The sequence below is a fragment of the Thamnophis elegans genome, chromosome 9, assembly GCF_009769535.1.
Source record: "Thamnophis elegans isolate rThaEle1 chromosome 9, rThaEle1.pri, whole genome shotgun sequence".
Classification (NCBI taxonomy): domain Eukaryota; kingdom Metazoa; phylum Chordata; class Lepidosauria; order Squamata; family Colubridae; genus Thamnophis; species Thamnophis elegans.
The window spans coordinates 17,585,445-17,610,238 of record NC_045549.1 but is presented as its reverse complement, the minus strand read 5'-3'; the positions used below and the strand labels follow the sequence as shown (position 1 = coordinate 17,610,238).

The window sequence follows — 24,794 nt, the reverse complement described above, 5'->3', positions numbered from 1 at the left end:
AGACACACAGACACACACACACACACAGACACACACACGACACATACACCCCCCCAATATTTATTTCCAGAGAGTAAGACATCTGTGTACCAAGTTATGCTGGAACACACACACACAGATACACAGACACACAGACACAGACACAGACACACACGACACATACACCCCCCCCCCCAATATTTATTTCCAGAGAGTAAGACATCTGTGTACCAAGTTTGGTTGAAATTGCTCAAGGCGTTTCAGAGTTATGCTGGAACGCATGCACGGACGCACACACATACACACAGAGCCATTTTTAGATAGATAGATAGATAGATAGATAGATAGATAGATAGATAGATAGATAGATAGATAGATAAGGCTTTAGTCAAAGCCTCTGTAAATCCAAGGGTAATAACAGCCTGAGATAGAGCAGCTATTGGCTGGTCTGGTCTGGCAAAGCTTCCTACACACATAGTTGGCTTTAGATCCTGATATAAAGCCATCTTGTTGAGATTTTTCTCAGACCATGTAGCCTTCCATATTGTGCTCTCCAAAGTCCTGCCAAAGGCAACATATTCTTCACTGCTTTTTGTCTAGAGTACCAAGTAGCTTGTTTCTGTAGGGCCCTCAGAAGGTCCAGGCAAAGATTATTTCCACAGAATTTCAGAAAAAGTGAGATTAGTTATTATTTTCACCACATTGTTTACTAATGCTGCTTTTCATAAAATAAATATGACACTAAAATAAAGATGGCACTAATTAAACCATTGTAGATATTGAAAACACCAAAGTACTTTGAGGAAACCTTGCTTGAGATACTTAATCTTTGAAGGAAAATTGGCTCAAGGCCATTTGTAACACACCACTGGGTCATCATTTTGTGCCTGTTAAAGTGGACACCTCTAACAGATAGTAGATTCTGATCAACTGAAAGCATTTTCGATTTTCCTTCTAGTGATAAAAGGTAGCTATTTCATGATCTCATATGCTTGACAATGATGAAGATAAAAAGTAGGCGCCTCCTGATAATGTATGTATCATAGGAAGAATGGTTAGATTGTGCTGAGATGGACAGACTGACTTTAAAAATAGAAGACAGAGAAGACATAGAATATTACTTGATATGGAATAGATTTTATGAGTGGTTAGAGAGAAGAGGTAGAAATTAGATGTAGAAAGATTATCCAAATGTATGAATTTAATATAAAGATGGTTTATAATTATAAATATGCCAATATAATTAACATAATTATAAATAAGCCAATATAAACAGAAATGTAGCCAAAATTATTTTGTTACATTACTACTATTGTTACCAATATATGTCTTAATATTTCTTTTTATCTTTTCTTTATTTTTCTTTTGTATATGATATACAATACACTATATTCAAAATGTTTATGAATAATTTTTTTTTAAAAAGGAAGAATTTTTAAAAGGCAATGAAATAGCAAAAAATGAGTGGCAGATCTCCATAAAATTTCCAAAACACAATAATCTCCTGATCCATTGGAGCTCTTGAGTTAGGAAACTTACCATATTTTTCAGAGTATAAGATGCATCTTTTTCCCTCAAAAAAGAGGCTGAAAATCTGGGTGCATCTTACACAATGAATACAGCATTTCTGGCCTCCCAAAACCCTGCCTCCTTCACCAAAATGGCCGTGCATAGCCTTTAGGAGGCTTCCAGAGTGCTCCTGGGAGCCAGGGAGGGCAGAAATGAGCAAAAAATGGGCCGCTTTTTGCTCAATTTTGCCCCTCACAAGACTCTATAAGCCTCTTAAAGGCTTTTTTTTGGTCAAAAAATGGGCCCGTTTTATTTTTGGGGGGGCACCTCCCAGGAGCACTTTACAAGCCTCCGAAGGCTATTCGTGCCCTTTGTTTGGAAAAAAAAACATGGGCCCATTTTTGCAAAAAACGGGCCATTTTTGGGAGGTCTGCAGAGTGCAAAAACTTTTTTTAAAAAAAATGCCTCTTCAAAATCTTGGTATGTCTTATACTCTGAAAAATATGGTAGCTTCACTGATATTCTTGTTGGATTACAGAGAATGAGTAGAAAAGATTTTTTGCTGGCTTCAACTTTTACGTTCCCAACCCAAACTGGGGAGTGTAGGTTACTTTAAAAGGGCTATGGAACATAAGCTGATTTTTCAAGAAGTGGTTTGTCCCTCTGGAGCCACAGTAGCTTAGATTAGATGGAAGTTTGATTTACAGCAATAGTCCAGAAAAGTCATGTTTCTATAGCCCTATGTCAGGAAATAAGTAACAAGGTAACATACACATACATAGAGGCTCAGAGGGGCACTTTTAAAAGAGAATTTTATACTGAAATTAGAAAAGAAAAAAAAAGTACACTATTTAGCAATAGCAATAGCAATAGCAGTTAGACTTATATACCGCTTCATAGGGCTTTCAGCCCTCTCTAAGCGGTTTACAGAGTCAGCATATCGCCCCCAACAACAATCTGGCTCCTCATTTTACCCACCTCGGAAGGATGGAAGGCTGAGTCAACCCTGAGCCGGTGAGATTTGAACAGCCGAACTGTAGAACTGCAGTCAGCTGAAGTAGCCTGCAGTGCTGCATTTAACCACTGCACCACCTCGGCTCTTTGTCCAAGTTGGATTAGACACACAAGTAATTTGTGTTTAAATTTAAAATTTAAAATCAAATATCCCAGAGATTGCCTTTTATTTTGCTTTGTCCACTGCAAACTGTCTGGCGCCTGCAACTGATAAAATATCATACTGAGCCATGGTGGCACAGTGGAGTTCAATATTGCGGACGACTTCTGCTGCCTGCAATTTGGTAGTTCAAATCTCATCAGACTCAAAGTTGACTCAGCCTTCTATCCTTCCAAGGTGAGTAAAATGAGCACCTAGATTGTTGGGGGCAATATGCTGACTCTGTAAAACTTTTAGAGAGGGCTGTAAAAGCACTGTAAAGTGACAAGTGCTATTGCTTTTATATTCGTTGCATCATTGCACAGATACAGGAAAGAGGAGATTAAATTGGAGACAAATGAAAACACACTCTCTTTGGTTTAGCGATGGAGGGATGATTTGAGTGGAAGTTAGCACACCTCAAGTTGGCCTACATTCTCTAAATGGAATAGAGAAAATTAAATCAACGTGCTGTGATAATTTTCACTTTCTCACCCTGATTTGTAGTTCTTCTTAGAGTGACATAAATATCTTAGATCTGTGTCACTCCAAATTCAGATCACGCTGCATCTAGGGATGTTTCTGAAGTTTGTTCAGAAATGTAGGTTAAAACACTGCTAAGTGGGGCTAACCTTTCCTTTCGTTGTCATAAAATTTCAGGTGAAAATTTGTTTCTAGTAAAACTGAAAGCAAGGTTTATTATTTTTTTAAACAGCTTAATCACAGGGGTGGCAGCACTTAGCCAACCATGGCTGATCTAGAAAAAGCTCAGCAGGAACAGGTGTGCCTAGTAATTGGACAGGAGACCAGCAAGAAATCCCAGAGCTGTAGAGTATTTGAAAAAAAAAAACGAAAATCCGAAAGAACGCAAGGACAAACTACTCATTTATTATTACCAGGAAAAATAATGAATGTGTCCATAAAGTCACCAGAAGTTAAGCTTTAGTTCAGGATTTCTTGGCTTTCCATTGGCTTTTTCAAGAACATCTTTTTTTAAGGACCAGAATGTTTGAAATATTGCATTCTTGCATAAAAATGCATGGATACATTCATATTACATTCAATATTTCAGACCCCTAGTGACATTCCTCCCATTTTTCACAGTAGGTAAATAGGGTCTAAAGAAAGGATTTCTCCGCTGTAAAAGTTAAAGGTAAATGTTCCCCTTGAACATATGTGCTAGTTGTTCCTGACTCTGGGGGCGGTGCTCATCTCTGTTTCAAAGCTGAAGAGCCAGAGCTATCCGAAGATGTCTCCGTGGTCATGTGGCTGGCATGACTAAACACTGAAGTCACATGGAATGCTGTTACCTTCCCACCAAAGTGGTCTCTATTTTTCTACTTGCATTTTTACATGCTTTTGAACTGCTATGTTAGCAGAAGCTGGGACAAATATTGGGGGCTCACTCTGTTATACAGCGCTAGGGATTCAACCTGCCAACCTTTCTGATCGACAAGCTCAGTGTCTTAGCCACTGAATCACCGCATTCTTACCTCTTGTGACACCTTCATGAGCCTCTGTGACACTCCAGCTGCTCGGTGGAGCGTTGCGAAGGCGTGGTGCGCTCTGTGCAAGTACACGGAAGCACCAAAGAGCTCAAATACAGGTAAGGAGCTCGGGTGGGTGGGTGGGGCCTCCAGAGCACCGTACTGGAATGGTACCCGTTGTTCCGAGCAAGCACCGGTACACCCGTACCGGGGCGTACTGCCTGCAACCCACCACTGGCACATACATATGCACATATATCCTGCCTGAGCAGTCTATAGTTTTGCCTAATGGAAGGAATGATGACAGACTACAACAGCTAGCAATGCAAAATTAGAGCAAAACCAACCAAACAAACGTAGAAATATTTCCAAGGACAGAAGAGCTTAGATAAGTAAGATTTATTGTCAAAACATTATTGATCATTATGAAAGGATTCTAGCAACTGCCATGTATCATCTACAAGTACTATTTATAGAAAAACCAAGGGTCAAATTTCCTGTGCCCTCCTCTCTCTCTTGATGAGTACAGTGCAATGATCATCTTGTTCCTTTTGGAATCCCAAGTAAAAGACAGAGCTGTGATCAGGTGTTCTTATTTTTGTTTATGTGAAAGCTAGTATCACAGCTGGTCCTGTTTAACATGAAACTTCATTATCAGACCTCATTCTGCTTCATGACTAGATCAGTCCTGAGATAGTGAAGACATACACGTAAATGATACAAGCCTTTGGGTCAGTGGTAGGATTCAATTTTTTTTACTACCGGTTCTGTGGGCGTTCTTGGTGGGCGTGGCATGACTCGTTGAGCGTGGCAGGGGAAGGATAAAATCCCCAATCCCTCCCCACTCGAGGGGAAAATTACTGCAAAATCCCCATTCCCTCCAGATCAGCTGGGACTCGGGAGACAGAGAATAGATGGGGGTGGGGCCAGTCAGAGGTGGTATTTACCGGTTCTGCAAAATACTCAAAATTTCCGCTCCCAGTTCTCCACAACTGGTCAGAACCTGCTGAATACCACCTCTGCTTTGGATACCTACTTAGTAGTATTATTCCATAAATTCACCTGCACGTTAATATAGCAGTAGAAATCATTACATCTGTGTAAATTGTGATACAAATATGGAAGATTTCATAGCTATATGGCACAGTGTCATTCTGATCCCTCAAAAGTTTTAGTCTTAACATTAATCATTCTGAATTTCTTTCTCACAAGTTTTCAGAAAGAATAAAAAGATACACCTAGTTTATTTCCTTGGTTGCTTTATTGATCACCTTTTCCTTTCATTTACACTGGGACAAAGAATGGCATTAGAGCTTGTTATTTTTAATTGAAAGCCAAATGTATTATCTTGATGCTGACTATCAATCAATGGCCAAAAATTGAAATAGAAACATTTAATATTCTTCTTCTGGAAGCTTGATAGCCACGGTTAAGAAAACAATATTTAAAAGAAAATGACTGATCATATAATAAGCTACAGGAAAATAAAACAACATAAAGATTTCGAACTGCATTCCAATAACTGGTCAATGAAAACCAGTCAGAAGCAATGCATCATAAAGTTATGGAGAAGATTGTTACAAGTTAAAGGAGTTGGTGAATGAAATCAGTGAGAACAACTATCATTAAAAGACTATTTACTCATATCATTAATTCTACATTCATGCCCTAAGGAGATACACCCACAGATGTCTGAATCAATAAAACACTTGGCCCTTCAGTGCACTTTTTCAAACTGTCTTATATTTCAGATTTAGATTATGACCAAAGAACAATAGGAGATGTGGAATTTTTCTTTTAAAGGCTGCCAAACTCTTTTAAGACACAGGAAAAACACTTAAAAAATTATACTTGCAGATACTTGAAGTTGGCAGAAATTTCTTATGATCTGCTGAGGAAATCTACCTTAAAAATAATAATTCTTAGGATCTTGGTAAAGATGAGAAACCCGAAATTTCCCAAAGTTTGCAAAATTCAGTTCCTAATGCTACTCTGATTGAGATTACAATTCTCCTAACCCAGGGGTGTCAAACTCAAGGCCCGGGGGCTGGATCTGGCCTGCGGGGAGCTTAGATTTGGCTTGTGGGGGCCACCCTGGAAACAGCGAAGGCCTGCAGTGCCTCTGCCAGTGAAAATGGAGCTCGGGAGCTCATTTTCACTGGCAGAGTGCTCAGGCCACTACAGACACCCCCAACATGAGTGACTTCGAGCTGGCCATGCCCAGCCTGGCCACATCCACCTCATCCCCCCAAGGTCAAACACAACCTGATGCGGCCCTCAATGAAATCGAGTTTGACACCTTCATCCTAACCCCTAAGAGATAATGCTCTTTTGAAGTTCACATCTTCCTGTGTTGGAGGTAGATTCAATTGACCTAGTGATCTAGGTTGAGGCCCTGATGGTGGATAATTTTTCTTCATACTTATCAACAAGTTGAATCTATTAAAAAGTAAAAGGAAACTATTTCTCTCAAATACTTTTAGTCTTCTTCGTCCAGCTTTCACCTACCAACACATTAAAATCCTTAGAGAGAAAAAAAATCCTAAGTACCGTATTTCTTGGACTATAAAATGCACTGGTGTATAAGATGCACCAAGATTTCAAAGAGGTAAGTAATAAAAAAAGTTTTTGTCTTGCCCCAGCCCCGCTGAAGTCTGCAGAGGGCTGCTGGGGGCTGAGGAAAGGCAAAAAAGCCTCATTTTTTGTGAAAAATGGCCCATTTTTTTGCAAAACAGGAGCATTTTTGCCTTGCCCCAGCCCTGCTGAAGTCTGCAGAGGGCTGCTGGGGGCTGAGGAAAGGCAAAAATGTCTCCCTTTTTGCGAAAACAGCCCACTTTTCATAAAAATGAGATGCCGGGGCAGGGCTTCAGGAGGCAAAAATGTGTGTATTCGGTGTATAAGATGCACCAACATTTCCATGCTTTTTTGGGTGGGAGAAGGTCCATCTTACACTCTGAAAAATACAGTAATAAAAACTTTCTTTTATACCACAGACCTGATTTCTTGACAGTGTTTTACTAATGGGGATTTTCTGGAAGGTAAGAGTGGTAGGTTGTCTGCTAACTTTCTAGATTAGAGAGCAGACCCAGAATTTCTCAGAGGTCTCCCATTCAAATGAGACTGATTCTGTTTAGCTTCCAAGATCAGCCAAGGTTGCTAGGAACAGCCCACTGTTAAAGCAAAACTAAAGTCCTCTGCGACATGGATTAAATATTTATTTGATGGGGTCATAGTTTCTGTCATCTTATCGCTCCTTAAATTAATTTTTTTAAAGAAGCCCTATTGCCATGCAAATCACATCACACAGGGAAATCATTTTCTCTCCAATATAGAAGAGATCATGCAAGCAGTGTGGTGGCCTATAGAGAAGGCTGTGAGTTCAATCCGAGATAGCAACAGATATATCTGCTGTGAGCTCTGCGTAGGCGTCAGGAAAGGCATCCGGCCTGTAAACATTCACCTCCATTCAGTCACCCCAACTCCACCCCAATGCAAGGGATTACAGGGTTGTTAAAAAAAAAAAAGAGAGAGAGACTATGCAGCAGTTGCTCTCTCTTAAACTGGAGCTAAGTTTACAAACTTAAATAAAAACAGGGAGAATGTCTCCATTCCAAATTTAAATGAACACCTAGCCCTTATTTCCTAGTTTATTGGCTCACAGCTATCTTGTCAAGGTGCACAGTGACCTCAGGAAAGTTTAGCTCTGGCTAATAGTTGCACTGGAAGCAATTCCTTCTGTTTAGGTACTGAACTACCTGAGATATTATTTTTAGCCGTGTCGAGCATTTCAAAACCACTATTACTTACTGTATGTTATCTGTTTTAAATTAAAAATGACAGCCTCCCAGAAATCTCAGGAAATGTATTTTATATTTAGTGGCAGCTTCCAATCCAAGGCCTGGTGTGGCTAGAAAGAATAGCAAATAGTGAAGCACTTCTGTCATGCATTAATCCTCATGATGATTTTATTCACCCAGAAATAAAATGAGGCCATTTATCAGGGCTGCTGTAAATAAGTAACATTTTTTTTTGGGGGGGGGGGGGAGGATCTTCATAGGTTTTTTTAAAGGTTGTCCATCCTGATGCTTTTTCTTCTCAGAAGCATATAAATAAGAACAAGCAGTGAAAAATGATGGGTACAATATCTGCTGCTTTGCCATTTCTTTACTTTAGTCAGCTAAAGGTTCTCAATAAATCTTAACATAATGCTCAAATACTTTTTTAAAAAATAGGTTTTTTCCTCATGTCACAGGCTGATTGGTTAATAGCATCATTCTCTTCCCCTCCGCATAAAATGTTATATTCTTCTTCTTGTGCCATATCCGTCATCGGATGTTGGCAATCATGTTGGTGATCCTATTTTCATTAATAGCTGCACGAAAAAGTGCTGCTGAGTTTTGTCCAAACCAGTCCCTTAGATTTTGAAGCCATGATGTTCTTCTTCTGCCTGGACCTCATTTGCCTTCAATCTTTCCCTGGAGGATTAAATGAAGTATGGCATATTTTTCCGGATGTCGCATCACATGTCTGTTGTGGCTCGCCAATGGCCAACAGAGCTGGCAGCAGATTCGGACAGTGAGGAGGTTGGGGAGGAACATGGGCCAGTCCTGGAGACTGGGGAAGGCTCTGATGAGGGCTCTGTGTTGGAGGCAGAGAGGGGACCTGAGCTGTATGCCAGTTATCAGCCTTCGGAATCAGACATAAGTGAGGCAGATAAACAGCTGGAGCCTATTCCCAGTGTGCGCATGCGCAGAGTTGCCAAATGAAGGGAACAGCTAAAGAACAGGCAGTAAGGCCACAGGTAGATGATGAATGGCCCCTCCTAGAGGAAATAAAAGAGGAGCGAAAGGGAAGTGGAATTTGCAGGAGACAATTAGTTCACTTAATTGATTTGTGATGCTCCGAGACTCCTTGTCAAGTTTTGCAGATATCAGCCTGTCAGCTCTCCAAGCCAGATAAGGTCTGTGACTGTAAATCCTCCCTTGAAAGACTTTGCTGGATGTGAATGAGCAGAATTCACAGCAAATTAATAAAAGGGGTTTTTCTCAGGACTAGGAGTTTGCTTCAGGTTCTTGGGAAGCCTAGGTGAGAACAATGTCCAAAATATTCTGACTTTCGCTTTTTAATGGCTTTGATGATCTTCCTTGGCTTTCCCAGGCAGCTTATCACCTCCCCATTTCTGATTTTGTCAACTCAGCTTATACGTAACAGCTGCTTGTAAATTCAGATGCTTCTAGTCTCTTCAAGTGGCTTCCTGTCAGAGACCAACTCTCCACTCCGTAGAGCAGGATAGAAAAGATGTAACATCTGACAAGCCTGATTTTCAATCTTAGGCTTATGTCGTGATGGCAGAAGACCTTTTATATTATACTCTGCAATTTACAAAAGTGTCACTATAATAATGACTAATGCTGTTATTTGTTCATAAATGGCCACATGCAAACACGACTCTTAAGTGGAAATCAAAGCATGAGAGCCTTGGTGGTTAGAGTGCAGTATTGCAGCCTAATTCTGCCCACAGTCTGGAGCGTGATCCTGATGAGCTCAAGGTTTACTTAGCCTTCCATCTTTCTGAGGTTGGAAAAATGAGGAGCCAGGTTGTTGAGGACAATATGCTGACATTGTAAACTGCTCCAAGGATGCTGCGACAATGGTGGGTTGCCAAATTTTTTTTACCAGTTCAGGCATGCTCCTGCGCATGTGCATAAGCATCTGGGTGAGTGGGCAGACCCTCCCACCGCGCTACTACCAGTTCGCCTGATCTGGCCCGAACCGGGAGCAACCTATGTCTGTACTGTGAATCTCTATAGAGCACTGTACTGTATAAGTCTAAGCACTATTGTTAATGTCTCAGTGGCGCAGTGGTTAGAGTACAGTACTGCAGGCTAATTCTGCTGATTGGCGGCTGCCTGCAATTTGGCAGTTCAAATCCCACCAGGCTCAAGGTTACCTTGTGTATCTTTGACCTTCGCCTCTTTTTTTGTATATGCCTTGTATGATATGAAATCCCAAGACATCGTCTCCAGGGGAGCAAAGCACTTTATCTGCTGTTTTTGTATGTAGTTTTAAGATTGGTTCTATGCCAATTCTTTCTCTTACAATCTCATTTCTGATTTTATCTCTTCTGGTCACTCCAGCAGCTTTTCTCACATATCTCATTTCCATGGTGACTAATTTTCATGTATGTTTTATTGCAAGTGTCCATGTTTGGCATTGGTAACATAGGGTGGGGATGAATATTCTTGGAACATTGCCTTCTTGTATTCAAGTGTAAAATAATAGGATATACCCAGTGGTGGGATCCTCCCGGTTTAACAACCGGTTCAGTGATTGCGCATGCACAGTTTGAAGAAATCTTCACTTCCGGGTTTCTTCGGTAACATAGCTGATTCGCGCCGCAATCTGCTCTGCGGCGTGAATCAGGTGAGAAAATAAAGGTACTAAAATAGCGCGGGTGGGTGGGTGGACCCATCCGATTATCAGGCTGAAATGGCGTGACCCGACAAATGCGCGCCCGACAAATGCGCGCTGACAAAACCGCGCCGTCAAAACCGCGCCCACAAAAGCGTGATTAGGGTTAGGGTTAGGTTTAGGGTTAGGGTTATTACGTTGTTTTTGCATCCCACTATGTTGTTTGTTGATGGCGCGCTTTTGTCGGCGCGCATTTGCCGGCACGCTTTTGTGGGCGTGATTTCGACGTCGCGGTTTTGTCGCTGCGGTTTTGTCGGCATGCATTCGTCGGTGAACCCTGAAATGGTTTGCTCCCAGCTGATCATCGGAACTACCGGAACTGGTAGAATCCTACCCTTGGATATACCAATCATGACCGTCATTTGTTAGAACAGACATTTCCCTCCCCTCATAATAGCTATTTTGTGAGGCTGTGCATAATATGATTTTAGGACTTTGCTAACTTAGCTTTGATTCTTGAGGAAATGCATTTCTCAGTCAAAAGGAAACAGCCCATCCCTAGTATGGGAGGAATGCTGAAAATCCATCTATCATATTGATGTGAATGTTCAACCTTTTTCTGCTTACCTGTACATATTTTAGAAATGTAAACTACTGGGCCTTTCTTCTTGGTAGCAGCAGAGTTGTCAAGATAAGACATTTATTAAATGGCTTAGACTGAGAATAGAGAAAGGTTCACTTAAAAAAAAATCCAAAATGACAAGAAGAACATTTTGAATCCTGGAAAGAATTGCACAAAGGAACAGCTAACTTGTTAATTTAATCTGATGCACATCATGCTAAATAGAAATGCTAATTCAACTGCTGGTGACTACATGGTCAAAAGTATAATATTTGCCTTGAAAAAGTCCATAGCTTTTTCAAAGAAATTCTAGAATACCAAAATAACAGAATAACAAAGTTGGAAGGGACCTTGGAGGTCTTCTAGTCCAACTCCCTGCTCAAGCTGAAAACCCTATGCCATTTGTCCAATATCTTCTTACAAACCTCCAGTATTTTTCAGAGAAAACATTAACTGAGAACTCTCACTGCAAGAATACAGTATGATATTAATTTCAAAGCACAAAGACCTAGGTTCTTATTTTGTGATGTTAATTGGATGAGCATCAAATTAGCTTTGACACAGAAACTTACACACATCACTTTGGCCTTTTTGTATTATCCCAATTTAGTTTACTAGAATAGAAAATGTATGTTTATCCTGTACAACTAGGCGGTGTTGAAGAACAGCGCACAGGAACGGAGTAACTTATGGTGTTGTTGGAGCACAGCTGCCAGCATCTTTCTAATATCCAATATTAAGCCACAGTGATGTCAACTGAAAGATTTCACATTAGCTCACAATTATTATTTGTTTTGGCCTGAAGTCCAAACATTTGACATTAATTATATTAAGTTTCAACATTTAGTGTGCTCCCCAGCTTTTCTCAAGTGTTAAATGTAATGCACTTGTTCTGTTGAATTGATAATTGGGACAGAGGAGCATATGAGACTAGTTATTGGTTAGACAACGTTCTGAAAATTTAGATGGATCGATCAATTGATCGACAAACAGACAGACAGACAGACAGACAGACAGACAGACATTGAATGATGTCCCTTGCCATAGCTTTTTTCCATCTGCAAAACCAATGACAGTTGAAGAAACCCATATAAAATAAGACAAACCTCCATTTCTGTCTCCAATAGACTGAATAAAATTTTAAGTTCAATCATCCTCATTCAGAACAAAGGCCTAATCTGGCCATATTATCCAGAATTGTTTTGTAATTGATGGTAGAGAAGACCACCAGTAGTCCAAGAGGACCATAAGGGATGCACTCATTTTATTCATTTAACAACTTAGATCTTATATCAATGCAAATAAAACAATTTTAGCACATATATTAACCCCAAATTTAATTGAAATGGGTTCAGAGCAACAGTATTATCAGCATCCATTCTTAAATGCCTTTTCCAGTATCCCAATATCACACATTGGCTTCTATAATTGAAATTTCCGTTGTGTCCACAAATGTTGGGATGACATGTTTTAACTCTACACCATGGGTAAAATTTATCTCATTTTTAATTGGGGTACACTCCTTTGTAAATATTACAATTATTATTCTATAATTAACAGTGAATTTAAGAAGGCTTGTTGATGCCCAGGATGTGAGACAAAATAGACAGAAGATAAAATTGAAATGTGTTGGAAAAGCCTACCCCCCCCCCAAAAAAAAATCAGATCTATATCTATAATTGATTTTTCTTTAAAAAAATGTAATTCCACTTACCAACACAGTAACTACACGGAGAACTACTCCCCGCATGTTATTTTCCAGTCTTCTATCTGTTAGTGATCCATTGAGACCAGTGCCAGGATTCCAGCAGCCCAGCTGAAAAATAGAAAAAAGAAAAAGAAAGGATGTGTCACATCAATGGTCACAAAACCTGGTCAGTTGCTTCTATATAGATAGTGTGTGCATATATAGGTAAAGGTAAAGGTTCCCCTCGCACATATGTGCTAGTCATTCCCAACTCTAGGGGGCAGTGGTCATCTCTGTTTCAAAGCCAAAGAGCCAGCACTGTCCGAAGGCGTCTCCGTGGTCATGTGGCCGGCAATGCTAAACACCAAAAGCACACAGAACATTGTTACCTTCCCACCAAAGGTGGTTCCTATTTTTCTACTTGCATTTTTTACGTGCTTTCAAACTGCTAAGTTGGCAGAAGCTGGGACAAGTAACGGGAGCTCACTCCATTATGTGACGCTAGGGATTCAAACCACTGAACTGCCAACCTTTCTGATTGACAAGCTCAGCATCTTAGCCACAGAGCCACTGCGTCCCTTATGTGTTTGTATACAGATACACAAAAAAGGATGGTTTTTTTCTAATTTCATCAATGGATTGAATTCAACCTGGGCTTGAAGAATATCTTCTCTACATTGCTTCAAAGTTACGAAATGTATTCCCTGTTTATTTGTCACTCTGCCTTCAGGAAATGACTTAGACTTTCTTCTTCAGCCAGACTTTCTGGGACTTTGTGTAACTTTTTGCCTTTGAAAATTGCTCTGAATTTTGAACTGAGAGCCTGATGGAAGGAAAGACTAAATACACAGAACCAATAAATAAATGATTTCTTCGATATCAGCCTCCTGCAGAGCCCATGATTGAAAATCTCTACAATGTCTCCCTGACTACATGAAATCCTGACGAACATGTATCTTTTTTTTTGTTTTGTTTTTAATGCCAGGAATGGGGAACAATTGTTATGGATCCTCTTAAGCATTCTGGCATCACTTTTTCTCCTTTGACATTTTATGAGATTATGCAGTAACCACCATCTTCTTTTCCACCACAAAGAGATCTACTTCTAGGCTCAACTTCAGAACTCAATGTTTTGGTAAAGCTCAGAGGGACCTAACAGAATAACAGGGTTGGAATGAGACCCTGTGTTGTGGCCCACCAGCGGCCAGCAGAGCTGGCAACAGATTTGAACACTGAGGAGGTTGGGGAGGAACATGGGCCAGTCCTGGAGTCTGTGGAAGGCTTGGACGAGGGCTCTGCGTTGCAGGCAGAGAGAGTACCAAGACCATCTGGTAGTTATTTGCTGCCTCCAGAGCCTCTGGGGTCTGACATCAGCAAGGCACAAGAACAACGGGAGCCGGTTCCCAATGTGCGCATGCACAGAACTGCCAGAAGACAAGGACAATTCAGAAAACAGGGTCGACTTTGGAGTAAGGCTTGGAGATGATTGGCCCCTCCCATAAGACATAAAAGAGGAGCGAAAGGGATGTAAGCTTTTGCAGGAAGCAATTAGTTCATCTTGTTGGTTCAAGCTTTGAAAAGTTCTGTAGGGCTCTGTGCTAAGTTTGGCCTTCCCCTGCATTTGGCAATTAAGTCTCTGGCAGTGCTCTCAGTTGAGATAAGATGGGTGTTTATCAACAGTCTCCCGAAAGACTGTGGAAACTCGAGCAGACATCTGTGGGAACCTGTTTGTGAAGCCTTGCAGACTGTTAATGACCATAATTTACAGCCGTATAAATAAAAGAGGGTTAAGACTGTGATTTATGCTTTCTCTGGAAGCCTAGGTCAGAACACCTGGGGGTCCTCCAGTCCAATCCCCTGCTCAAACAGGAGACCCTATACCACTTGTGTCAAACTTGTCACATCATGTTGCCATCACGTGATGTATCATAACATTTTCCTGCTTCATGGAGCTGGGGTGGGCATGGCCTGTGTGACGCATCCACCCCGTGGGCTGCCAGGTTTAAGCCCCTGCCCTGTATTATTTCAGGCAAATGGCTGTCCTGTCTCTTTTTAAAAGCCTCCAGTGATGGAGCATTGACAACTTCTGAAGGCAAGCCAGCCCACTAATTAATTGTTCTCACTGTCAGGAAATTTCTCCCTATTTCCTAGGGCAGGAGATAGCAAGATGAACTAGATGGGGAAACTTTGTAACAGCCTCCCACTACTCAAAGCCAGCTGCTGCTCCTGCTTGCAGAAAAATATCTTTAAAAGAAAAGTAATGAGTTTTTATTCAAAGTAGTCATAGATCGGTTTTGCTCCCCATCCACCCCCCCAATAATTTAATCACTGCCATCTTCCAGATGAATGAAAAGCGAGTCTTCTGCCTTAACAAAATAGGACATTAAAACTGCTAGGTTGAGCTCTATAAGCACATTACTTTTATTCCGAACTATTATTTTTAGTTACAAAAGGAACTAATTAGAATTTAGATCCAATAAGCCCAGTCAAACATGTGGATAGTCTGATTACCAGAGATGCTTTCGCCAAATATAAAACTGAAGAATACAAAAATTGTTCTTTTTGGAGGTCAACAAAAGCCTATTTTACTTATGTTCATTAATCTCTATTTTTATATAATTAACTTTTTAGCCTAGCTCCATTCTAAGATGTGTTTGAGGGGGCTATGGGAGGAGATGAAATGATAGCACAGCCCTAAGATAAAACAAACATTTTATCTCAATCTCCTTTCCTTGTTTAAATTGGCACTGTTTGCTTTCCAATGTCCACATTTCATTTTCAATTCTCTACTGGCATTTAATGGCAGTCAAACTCATGACAAATGCGTGCTTCCAGGCAAAGCAAAACATAACATTGATTTTTCAGGACTGGAGTTGTTTGTTTGAGATTCATTAGTATTGATCATCTTTTATAAATTAGGTTTGAATGGTTTGTTCCAATACTAGAGAACTACCTAAGGATTATTCTGGAAATATGATGTGCTATAAGTACATGTACACCAGTGGTGGGTTTCAATTTTTTTTAGAACCTCTGCTATAGCGTGGGCTACTTTGTGGGAGTGGCTTGCCGGCTATGTGACTGGGTGGGAGTGGTTTGCCAGCCATGTGACCGAGTGGGAGTGGCTTGGCAGTCGTGTGACCGGGTGGGAGTGGCCAACTTGTAAAATGTGGTGAAACTCACTTAACAACGCTCTTGCTTAGCAACCAAAATATTGGCTCAGAAACTCTGGCATTTGAAGCACACAAGTCTTAAAGCTGCCAAGTTACAAGACCCTTGCACCCATAAACCTTTAGAAAAAAACCTAGGGGTGTTCAAACTTAGCAGCTTTAAGACTTGTGGACTTCAACTTCCAGAATTCCTCCTCTCGCTCTTCATCTTGATGATGTGCGGATGGGCGGGGGGAGGGAGGGAGCTGGAACTGGTTCTAAATGGCACTGTAGATTTGTGGAACCTCTTCTATAGAAGAGGTTAGAACTGGCAGGAACCCACCCTTGATGTACACTAAGAGTGATTAACATGTGGCTGATAGGATGAATATAATATTGTCCTCATCTCTCTCTCTCTCTCTCTCTCTCTCTCTCTCTCTCTCCTTCCCCCTCTCTCTCCCTTCTTTCCCACTCTCTCTCCGCCTCCCTCCGTCTCTATTTTTCTCTCCTTCAAAGGTCATAAAATTTCCCTTCCACATTCTTGCTTTCTGATCTATTTCACTTTAAAAAACCCAAAACTATGCTACACCATCTGGAATTCTACAGCAAGGAATAGGCATTTTTAAAGAAAGTTGATTTCTAGATTGATTTTATGGACTTACAAAGCACTTTTAATCATTGTACTGAATATTGGAACATATGGGATACCTTTTTCATTGTTAAACTCTTTTCTGATAATCTGCTAAGCATGCTGTTTTTCTCAATATATTTATATATATCTATAGTCCCCTTCATGCACTACAGGAATTCTTCATGTGAAGATTGGAGAGTAAGATCCCACACTGGACATATGCAATAAAGATGGAGATTCCCAACAGAAAAACAATATATGTAAAATTGTACCAACAAGTCCTAGAATTTCAGACCCTCACTCTCTATTAATAGTATAGCCTTTATTGTCATTGTACATCACGTATACTATGAAATTAATGCCTATGTGGGAAAGTATACATATACTTTCTGATTGTTAATAGTTTTTTTAAAAAAACTATTTCTTATAGGCGATCTGTTTCAGAGAAGGATTTTAAAATGTTAAAGTATAAAAACAGTGTATAAATGTTAAAAATTTAGAACGAGGCAAGAATAGCAATAGCAATTAAAGTATACACAGTTTTATATAGTGTTTTATAGCATTCTCTGAGAGCTTTACAATGTCAGCCTATTTGCCCTTAACAATCTGTGTCCTTATTTTACCATCCTCAGAAGGATGGAAGGCTGAGTCAAACTTGAGTCGGTCAGTATTGATCTTCTGGCTATGGGCAGAATGCAATACAGCATTCTAACCACGGATCTTGATTTAAATTATTAAACACTGTTAAAATTAATTGAAAGATGAAGGGTGAGCTTTCAGGACATTATTATTATAAGTGACTACATAATTATCTTAGATAATTACAATAAAAAAATAAGTTCTAAAGTTAAAGACTCTCAGTTCTATTTTATTTTGAATGCTTATCTTAATTCTTAATTCGATTCCTAACACTAAATCTTAATACTATGCAGAAATGAAGGATATTAAACATATTTTCTTCTGCATCTAAAACCTGTTGGTTCGTTCCTATATCATCACTCTTTCTTTACATCTAAAATTGATTTTCTGTTTAACCCACAATAATCTTTTCATTTAGTTTGACTTTCTAATATAAGCTTGGTTTAAAATGTAAAAAGCAAGGTTTTTACGAGGTCCCGGGATACAAAGGGTTAATTTCTTCACCACTTCACCTTGTTTCTGAGTTGTTGAGCCATCCTTTGACTATCACTTGTATAGGTAAGATCAGCAGTGCAAAATTGCTTTCACAACATTTGCTCAACCTTACTTAGAAAATGTTGTTATAGTCAAAGAATTCCTTCTATAAACCAGATATAAGCCTAGGGATGAAGTCCATCAATTAAACATTTTTTTACACCATAACTACAAATTTAGACAGGCAGATGTTCTAGTGAGTGCCTATATTGTTACTCTCGTTGGCTCTTTTTACGTCTGTGAGCAGGGAAATCATTGTTCTTCAAGAGATAGCTTTTCTCTTTGACGAGGCTTTGTTGTAACGTGTAGTCAATTGCTAGTTGTTTAAAAAAATAATGAAATTATGGATTATATGTACAGGTGCATTTGTATGTGTATACATGGACACACATACTATTTTTGTGTGTCTGTGTGTATACATGCACTTGCACACATATTGTTCCCAGAAGGTGAAATGGAAGTGAGCAAACTTTACTTTGATAAAAATGTTAACATTCTCAGTAGTTGGCATTTGTCCTTAAGCCAGTTCATCAGTAGAATGATAAGCAATTAGAGCAGTGCTTCAGAATTAAAATAAACTCATTAAATGATTTGCATGTATTTCAAAATGTAGGAAGCCGCCCACCTAGAATGAAATATTCTGGGAAATATTAAAAAGGCAGGATAAAATATTTCCTCTAAGGGAGAAATAAAAATATCTTAAGGGAGGCAGAAACTAGCCCCAGTTGCCCAGCCCCAAGCAGAAACTGAGGAGGCCAGCTTTTAGAAATGCAGTTTTGGTAACTTATTCAGAAATACTGGGTCAGGCAGAAACTCTAGATAAGCAACAAACAAAAGTTTGACAAAATTAGCTCAGCCAAGCACCTAGGATTTGCATTTCACGTTTTGACTCTAGAGCCAGCCATGACCCCGTAGGAATCTGAAAACAGCCAATAGAATATTAGAGGGCATGTTCTTGCATAGGAACAGGAAGCTCAAATACAAGCCCAAAGAAGGTATAAAAACCCACCCACTTTCAACTCCCTTTTGTCAGTTGCCCAGAATCACGTGTGGTTGGTGGTTCTGCTTCATCAATAAAGAGAACCTTTCTTTCCAATCAGTCTCCAGCCTCCATCTTGTTTCCAGTGCCTTTCTCCCGGCTTGGAACTGAGCCAGATGGATTTTCCTTCCAACAAAAAGATCAGAAAAAGATTTCTGTTGTCTATGTAGCTAATAATGGATTTACGAACCATTAGCCTGAGTTTACATACGGAAATGCCTTACATCAATATACTTCTTCACAACTGAACGAATTATGATCTATTCTGCACACCGCTGCATGGCCCCATATCTTTGGTTTATAACTGTTAGGTTGCCTTCCAGTAGTCTTGAAATCAAAGATGGATTTCATGTTTCTTAACCATAAGAAAACTTTTAGAACTTTGGGCTACAATGCCAAGAATGCTTATAAAGATGAATTCTTTGAAATCAATGGGATATCTATCCAAATTAATAGGGTTGACCCGGAGTGGTGTGCATTTGGAAGCGTGTGAATTCCAGTTAAGATGAGCCACACCAAGGTGTACAATTAATTTGGATCTCTCCATAGGAAAAACCCCAAGTTATTAGCTTTCCAAGCCTCCACCCTGTTATCATTGCATCTGATCCTAAGACATTAAGGAACTCATTTATTCTACGATAATATGATGTTCTGTAAGATGAAATAACCATCTTAAAATGACTAATGGCCCTGATAATATAGGGCAGCTGGCACACCAATGTTTAGTCTGAACACCGCAAATCATTGGCTATTGCCAGCCAGGTTGCTAATACCAGGGAGACCTATTGCTTCAAGAAAATGTAGATTTATGGATAGGGCTATTCTCCCCCTTCCTTTTAATCTTGATGCTTCCTGGCTTGGTCCATGATAAATGAGATAGCTCCTTCAATGACAGAGAGGAGGGGCAAGAATCATGAAAGAGGAGGAAGGTCCAGATAGAAAAAAGTGACATTTTTCTCATCTCTTGAGTTTTCAAAATGTTAAAATTCTCAAAGGATATCAATATAGGTAAAGGTAAAGGTTCCTCTTGCACATAGGTGCTACTTGTTCCCGATTCTAGGGGGCAGTGAGAATCTCTGTTTCAAAGCCAAAGAGCCAGCACTGTCCAAAGACATCTCTGTGGTCATGTGGCCGGCATGACTAAACTCCGAAGGTGCAAGAAATGCTGTTACCTTCCCATTAAAGGCGGTCCCTATTTTTCTACTTGCCTTTTTACATGCTTTCGAATTGCTAGGTTGGCAGAAGCTGGGACAAGTAATGGGAGCTCACTCCGTTAAGTGGCACTTGGGTTTCGAACGGCCGACCTTTCTTATCGACAAGCTCAACGTCTTAGCCACTGATCCACCATTTCCCTCAGATATCAATATATGAATCAGTTGATGGAATCATGGTTTCAGAACGAAGCATAGACACAGTGTTTGTTTCAAATCTTTTGGTGGCTTTTCCCATTCTTTTTTTCCTATACAATGCTCAAGACTCATTTACCTTTCAAAATCCTTCCCAATAGCCATGTAAATTAGAATTTATGTTCTTGGTGAATTGCTTGTGGCCCACCAGAAATCTTCAGGCAACTTGATGTCCTTCAAATATTTTGAACCAGAGCTGTGACCCTGTTACCATTGGCCACACTGGTCAGACATTTGATTTCCCGAATGCCTGCTGGGATATCTGTTTTCAGCCTTTTCACTTTGCTATCTAATTAGAATGACCAAATAACAGAGCTGGAAGTTTTCTAGTTCAATCCCCTCCTTAAGCAGGACATCCTATACCAGTGATGGCGAACCTTTTCGGCACTGAGTGCCCAAACCGGAATGCATGCACAAATGCATGCCCTGGAGCACCAGAAACCAGAAGACCAGGTGGCCTGTGCGCATGCATGCACTGGCTACCTGGTCTTCAGTTTTCTGGCACGTGCATGCACACCAGCCAGATGGTTTTCACATGACCTGGAGCGCTGGAAACCAGAAGACCAGGTCTTCCGTCTGATCCTCACAGGCACCGGAGCACCAGAAATCAGAAGACCACCTGGTCTTCTGATTTCTGCTGGTCCGGGGTGCACAAAGACCAGATGACTGGCATGCATGAGCCTGCTAGAAATCCAAAGAGCAGCTGGCGACGGTATGTGTGCCCACAGAGACAGCTCTGCCCTCCACCACTGGCACGCGGGCCATAGGTCGCCATCACGGCCCTATACCATTTCATACAAATGGCTGTTCAATCTCTTTTTAAAAGCCTCCGGTGATGGAGCACGCACCATCTCTGGAGGCAAGCTGTTCCACTGATTTATTGTTCTCACTGTCAGGAAATTTCTCCTTAATTCCAAGTTGCTTCTCTCTTTGATTCGTTTCCATCCATTGTTTTTTTTTGTCTTGCCTTTTGGTGCTTTGGGAAATAGATTGACCCCCTCTTCCTTGTGGCAGCTCCTCAAATATTGGTACACCCCTAGTGTTTCTTTTGCCTAGACTAGACATAGGCAATTCCTGCAACAGTTCTTCATAGGTTTTAAGCTCCAGTCCCCTTATCATCTTTGTTGGTCTTGTCTGTATAAAATTGTATACAATCAGCTTCATTAATACTTGTTTTTAATCATAATCGTGTAGATACTTGGCTTGCAAGCTTTTTACTTTGAAGAATTACTTTCTACATCTACTTGTCAGCCAAAGCCGTCTTCAAACTTTTTTTTTTTATGACAGCTGGCTTCTGTCACATTCTTGAAGTCCTTCAACTTATGTCCAAGAGAATTTATTAGACCCATTGAAACCAGGGGGTGGAGCCAACTGTCATGGTGACAATAAAAGAGGCTAGGAAATGATCCCCAGCCTCACTAAATAAAGTTGATGAGGAACATTTCTGAAGAATTCTTTTGCCTTGGCATAGACTTCTGAGGATGAAATAATGTTCTAATAATTCTGTTCTTATGGGACATTCTGTCAGTGCATGTTGGATCTACTACTGAGCCTAAAGTGAAAATGCATTCCCAAACATTCCTAACTGATTTCTTCTCTTCGAAGTGCAGAGGAAGTCATAGGGTGATATTCTAAGTCTGGGTTGGCAAACCCATGGAATGTGTGTCAGAAGTGGCACGCAGGGCCACCCCGCACGGGATGCGTGGGCCTCACTGGCTCCTCTTCTGTGTTCCTGTAGCCAACAGTTCCATCTGTCTTTCGTTCATCGGGCACGTAGATGTGCCAGAAACCGGAAATTCAGGTGCTGGCACACACATGCGCAATAGAACGCTGCTCTTCCGGGTTTTCAGTGTTTTGAGCCATTTTCAGGCTGTTTTTTGGGCCATTTTCTGGCACTCTGGCATCCATGAACACCAACTGGTGATTGCGCACATGCCCATAGAAAGGGCTCTGAATGCCACCTCTGGAACATCATCAAGGCCCCATAACATTTCAGACAAATGTTTATCCAATCTCTTCTTAAAAAACGTCTATAAGGACTACAAGGTTCAAAACTTGGGAAAAGTAGGCTTATGATTGTGTCAGTTGTTAAGTCCAACATAATGGATTATGGAAAGAATGCAGGAAAGGACATGAGGAATAAGCCTTCTTTGGCTTACAGAGACAAGCATCTTAAGGCAATCATTTTGAAGCCATTACAGGTTTCATTCTGAATGCAGGAATGATGCTGGCTTCCATTACCATTTATATACTTGTCAGAACAGCCTACCTCCTATAATAATTTAAATAGCTGGCAACGTACGATAAGAATCACAAAAGTTTTATTAAAACCAATAATAGAGAATTCTAGTATGGGGGAAATGGTAAGTCATTTATTTAAAGGATGAGATGGGACAGTAACGTTCTCGTCAGCTTCTAGAGCAGCTGAAAGAGTGCAATCTATTTTTATTATGAAGAAAAATCACTGCAGTAATGATACCAAGGTTTCTCACAAACATAAGCTAACAAATTATCGCAGAAATTAGATTACAGTTGCAATATAACATTTTCTTCTAAAGGAAATAAAATTCATTCTTTGGGACATACCGTATATACTCGAGTATAGGCCGACCCGAATATAAGCCGAGGCACCTAATTTTACCACAAAAAACTGGAAAAGTTATTGACTCGAGTATAAGCCTAGGGTGGGAAATGCAGCAGCTACCGGTAAATTTCAAAAATAAAAATAGATACCAATAATGTTTTTGAATATTTATTTCAAAGAAAAACAGTAAACTAGCAGTGTATTCAATGAAATACTTCACTCACCTCATGATGCTGATGTCCCGCTGTGATGATGATGTCCCGTGCAGCCGCGGGAGCGATGTCCCGCCTCCTATGACACACGGCACAGTGATTCCTATCATTGGATCACTGTACCAGAGGAGGTGGGACATCGCTATGTGGCTGCTTGCCATAACAAGGAGGAGGTGGGACATCGTTGCAGAGCGGCAGGAGGGGGAGGAAGGGGAATCGTAAGACAGCCCTGCATTACATTAGAACGTGAGGAGGGGGGATGGTGCGGTGCGCGCTGCGCGGCAAACTGACACAGAGGGAAGGGAAACTCACAGGGGCACTGGGCCATTCACGAGTGTCACCCAGTGGCATGGCCCCGCCCCTTTTTCTCCTCCATTTCGGGCAAATTTTTCACTGACTCGAGTATAAGCCGAGGCGGCTTTTTTCAGCCCAAAAAGTGGGCTGAAAAACTAGGCTTATACTCGAGTATATACAGTAATAGTCTCTAATCAGATTAAGATGAGTGTTTCTTTGTCACTGAATATTTATTAAGGTGAAGTTAATTAATTAATTTTTAAAAATGAATACCGATTTTTCCAGGGCATTTACATCACTTGACCAAATCTTGGTCAAATTTTAAATGAAAACAATTCCATTAAAATGTCTGAAGGGAGATCCTGCCCTTTTACAAATAGCTTTCCCAGGGAACATAACCAGTTACGAAACATAGTGCCATATTGTCTAGCTATAGTTCCCACAGGAAAAAGGTTTTGGCATTTTTTTCCCCTTGTACACATATGCACATTTTAAAAAGATTTCATATGATGTGTATCTGTATGCCCCCCCTCTCTCTTTCTCTCTCTCTCTTTCTCTCTCTCTCTCCCTTTCTCCCTCCCTCCCTCCCTCGATCTATCCCTCTATCATCTACACACCAATGGTTGGTTTCAAACATTTTTAGAACCTCTTCTGTAGGTGTGGCCTGCTTTGTGGGAGTGGCTTGGCAGCCATGTGACTGTGTGGGCGTGGCCAACTTGTAAAATGTGGTGAAACTCACTGAACAACGCTCTTGCTAAGCAACCAAAATGTTGGCTCAGAAACTCTGAAGCATGCAAGTCTTAAAGCTGTCAAGTTACAAGACCCTTGCACCTCTAAACCTTTAGGAAAAAAACCCCAGGGGTGTTCAAACTTGACAGCTTTAAGACTTGTGGACTTCAACTCCCAGAATTACTCCTCTCACTCTTCATCTTGATGATGTGCGGACAGGTGGGGGGGGGGAGGGAGCTGGAACCGGTTCTAAATGGCACTGTAGATTTGTGGAACCTCTTCTATAGAAGAGGTTAGAACTGGCAGGAACCCATCCCTGCTACACACACATACACACACAGTATATAACATCAAGTGAAGGATGATGTTGTTATGCAAATGTGGTGGTTATTAAACAAGTTTGATTTCCTCAACAGGTCTTTTTTTTTTGCAGAAACTGGAAGTAAATGCTAGAAACTGGCAAAAATCACCACAAGTCCCAGTCATGTGACTGCCAGGTACTGCACATGCCATAAATGTTAGCCAGTTGCAAAGTGCCCAGAATACAATCATGTGATTGTGTAGGGGGTTCAATTTTCAGAACTTTGAAAACAGATCATAAGTAGATCTAGAAAGGTCAATTTTAACTTTGAATGGTTGCTAAGCATTCAGTCATTAACCAAGGACTGTCTGTATTCCTTTTTCTTTGCCGGGGGGGGGGGTTTACAATGTGATATAAAACCCAGAAGTATC

The 24,794-nt window shown here is 40.5% G+C and overlaps 1 protein-coding gene across 1 annotated transcript in view; it reads right to left on the bottom strand.

The window, feature by feature from the left end:
- GRID2 (glutamate ionotropic receptor delta type subunit 2) overlaps positions 1-24,794 on the bottom strand; it is a 1,047,867-nt gene that overhangs the window by 247,783 nt on the left and 775,290 nt on the right. Inside the window, 1 exon segment of the mRNA XM_032224334.1 lies at positions 12,876-12,977. Coding sequence (XP_032080225.1) covers positions 12,876-12,977 — 102 coding nt within the window.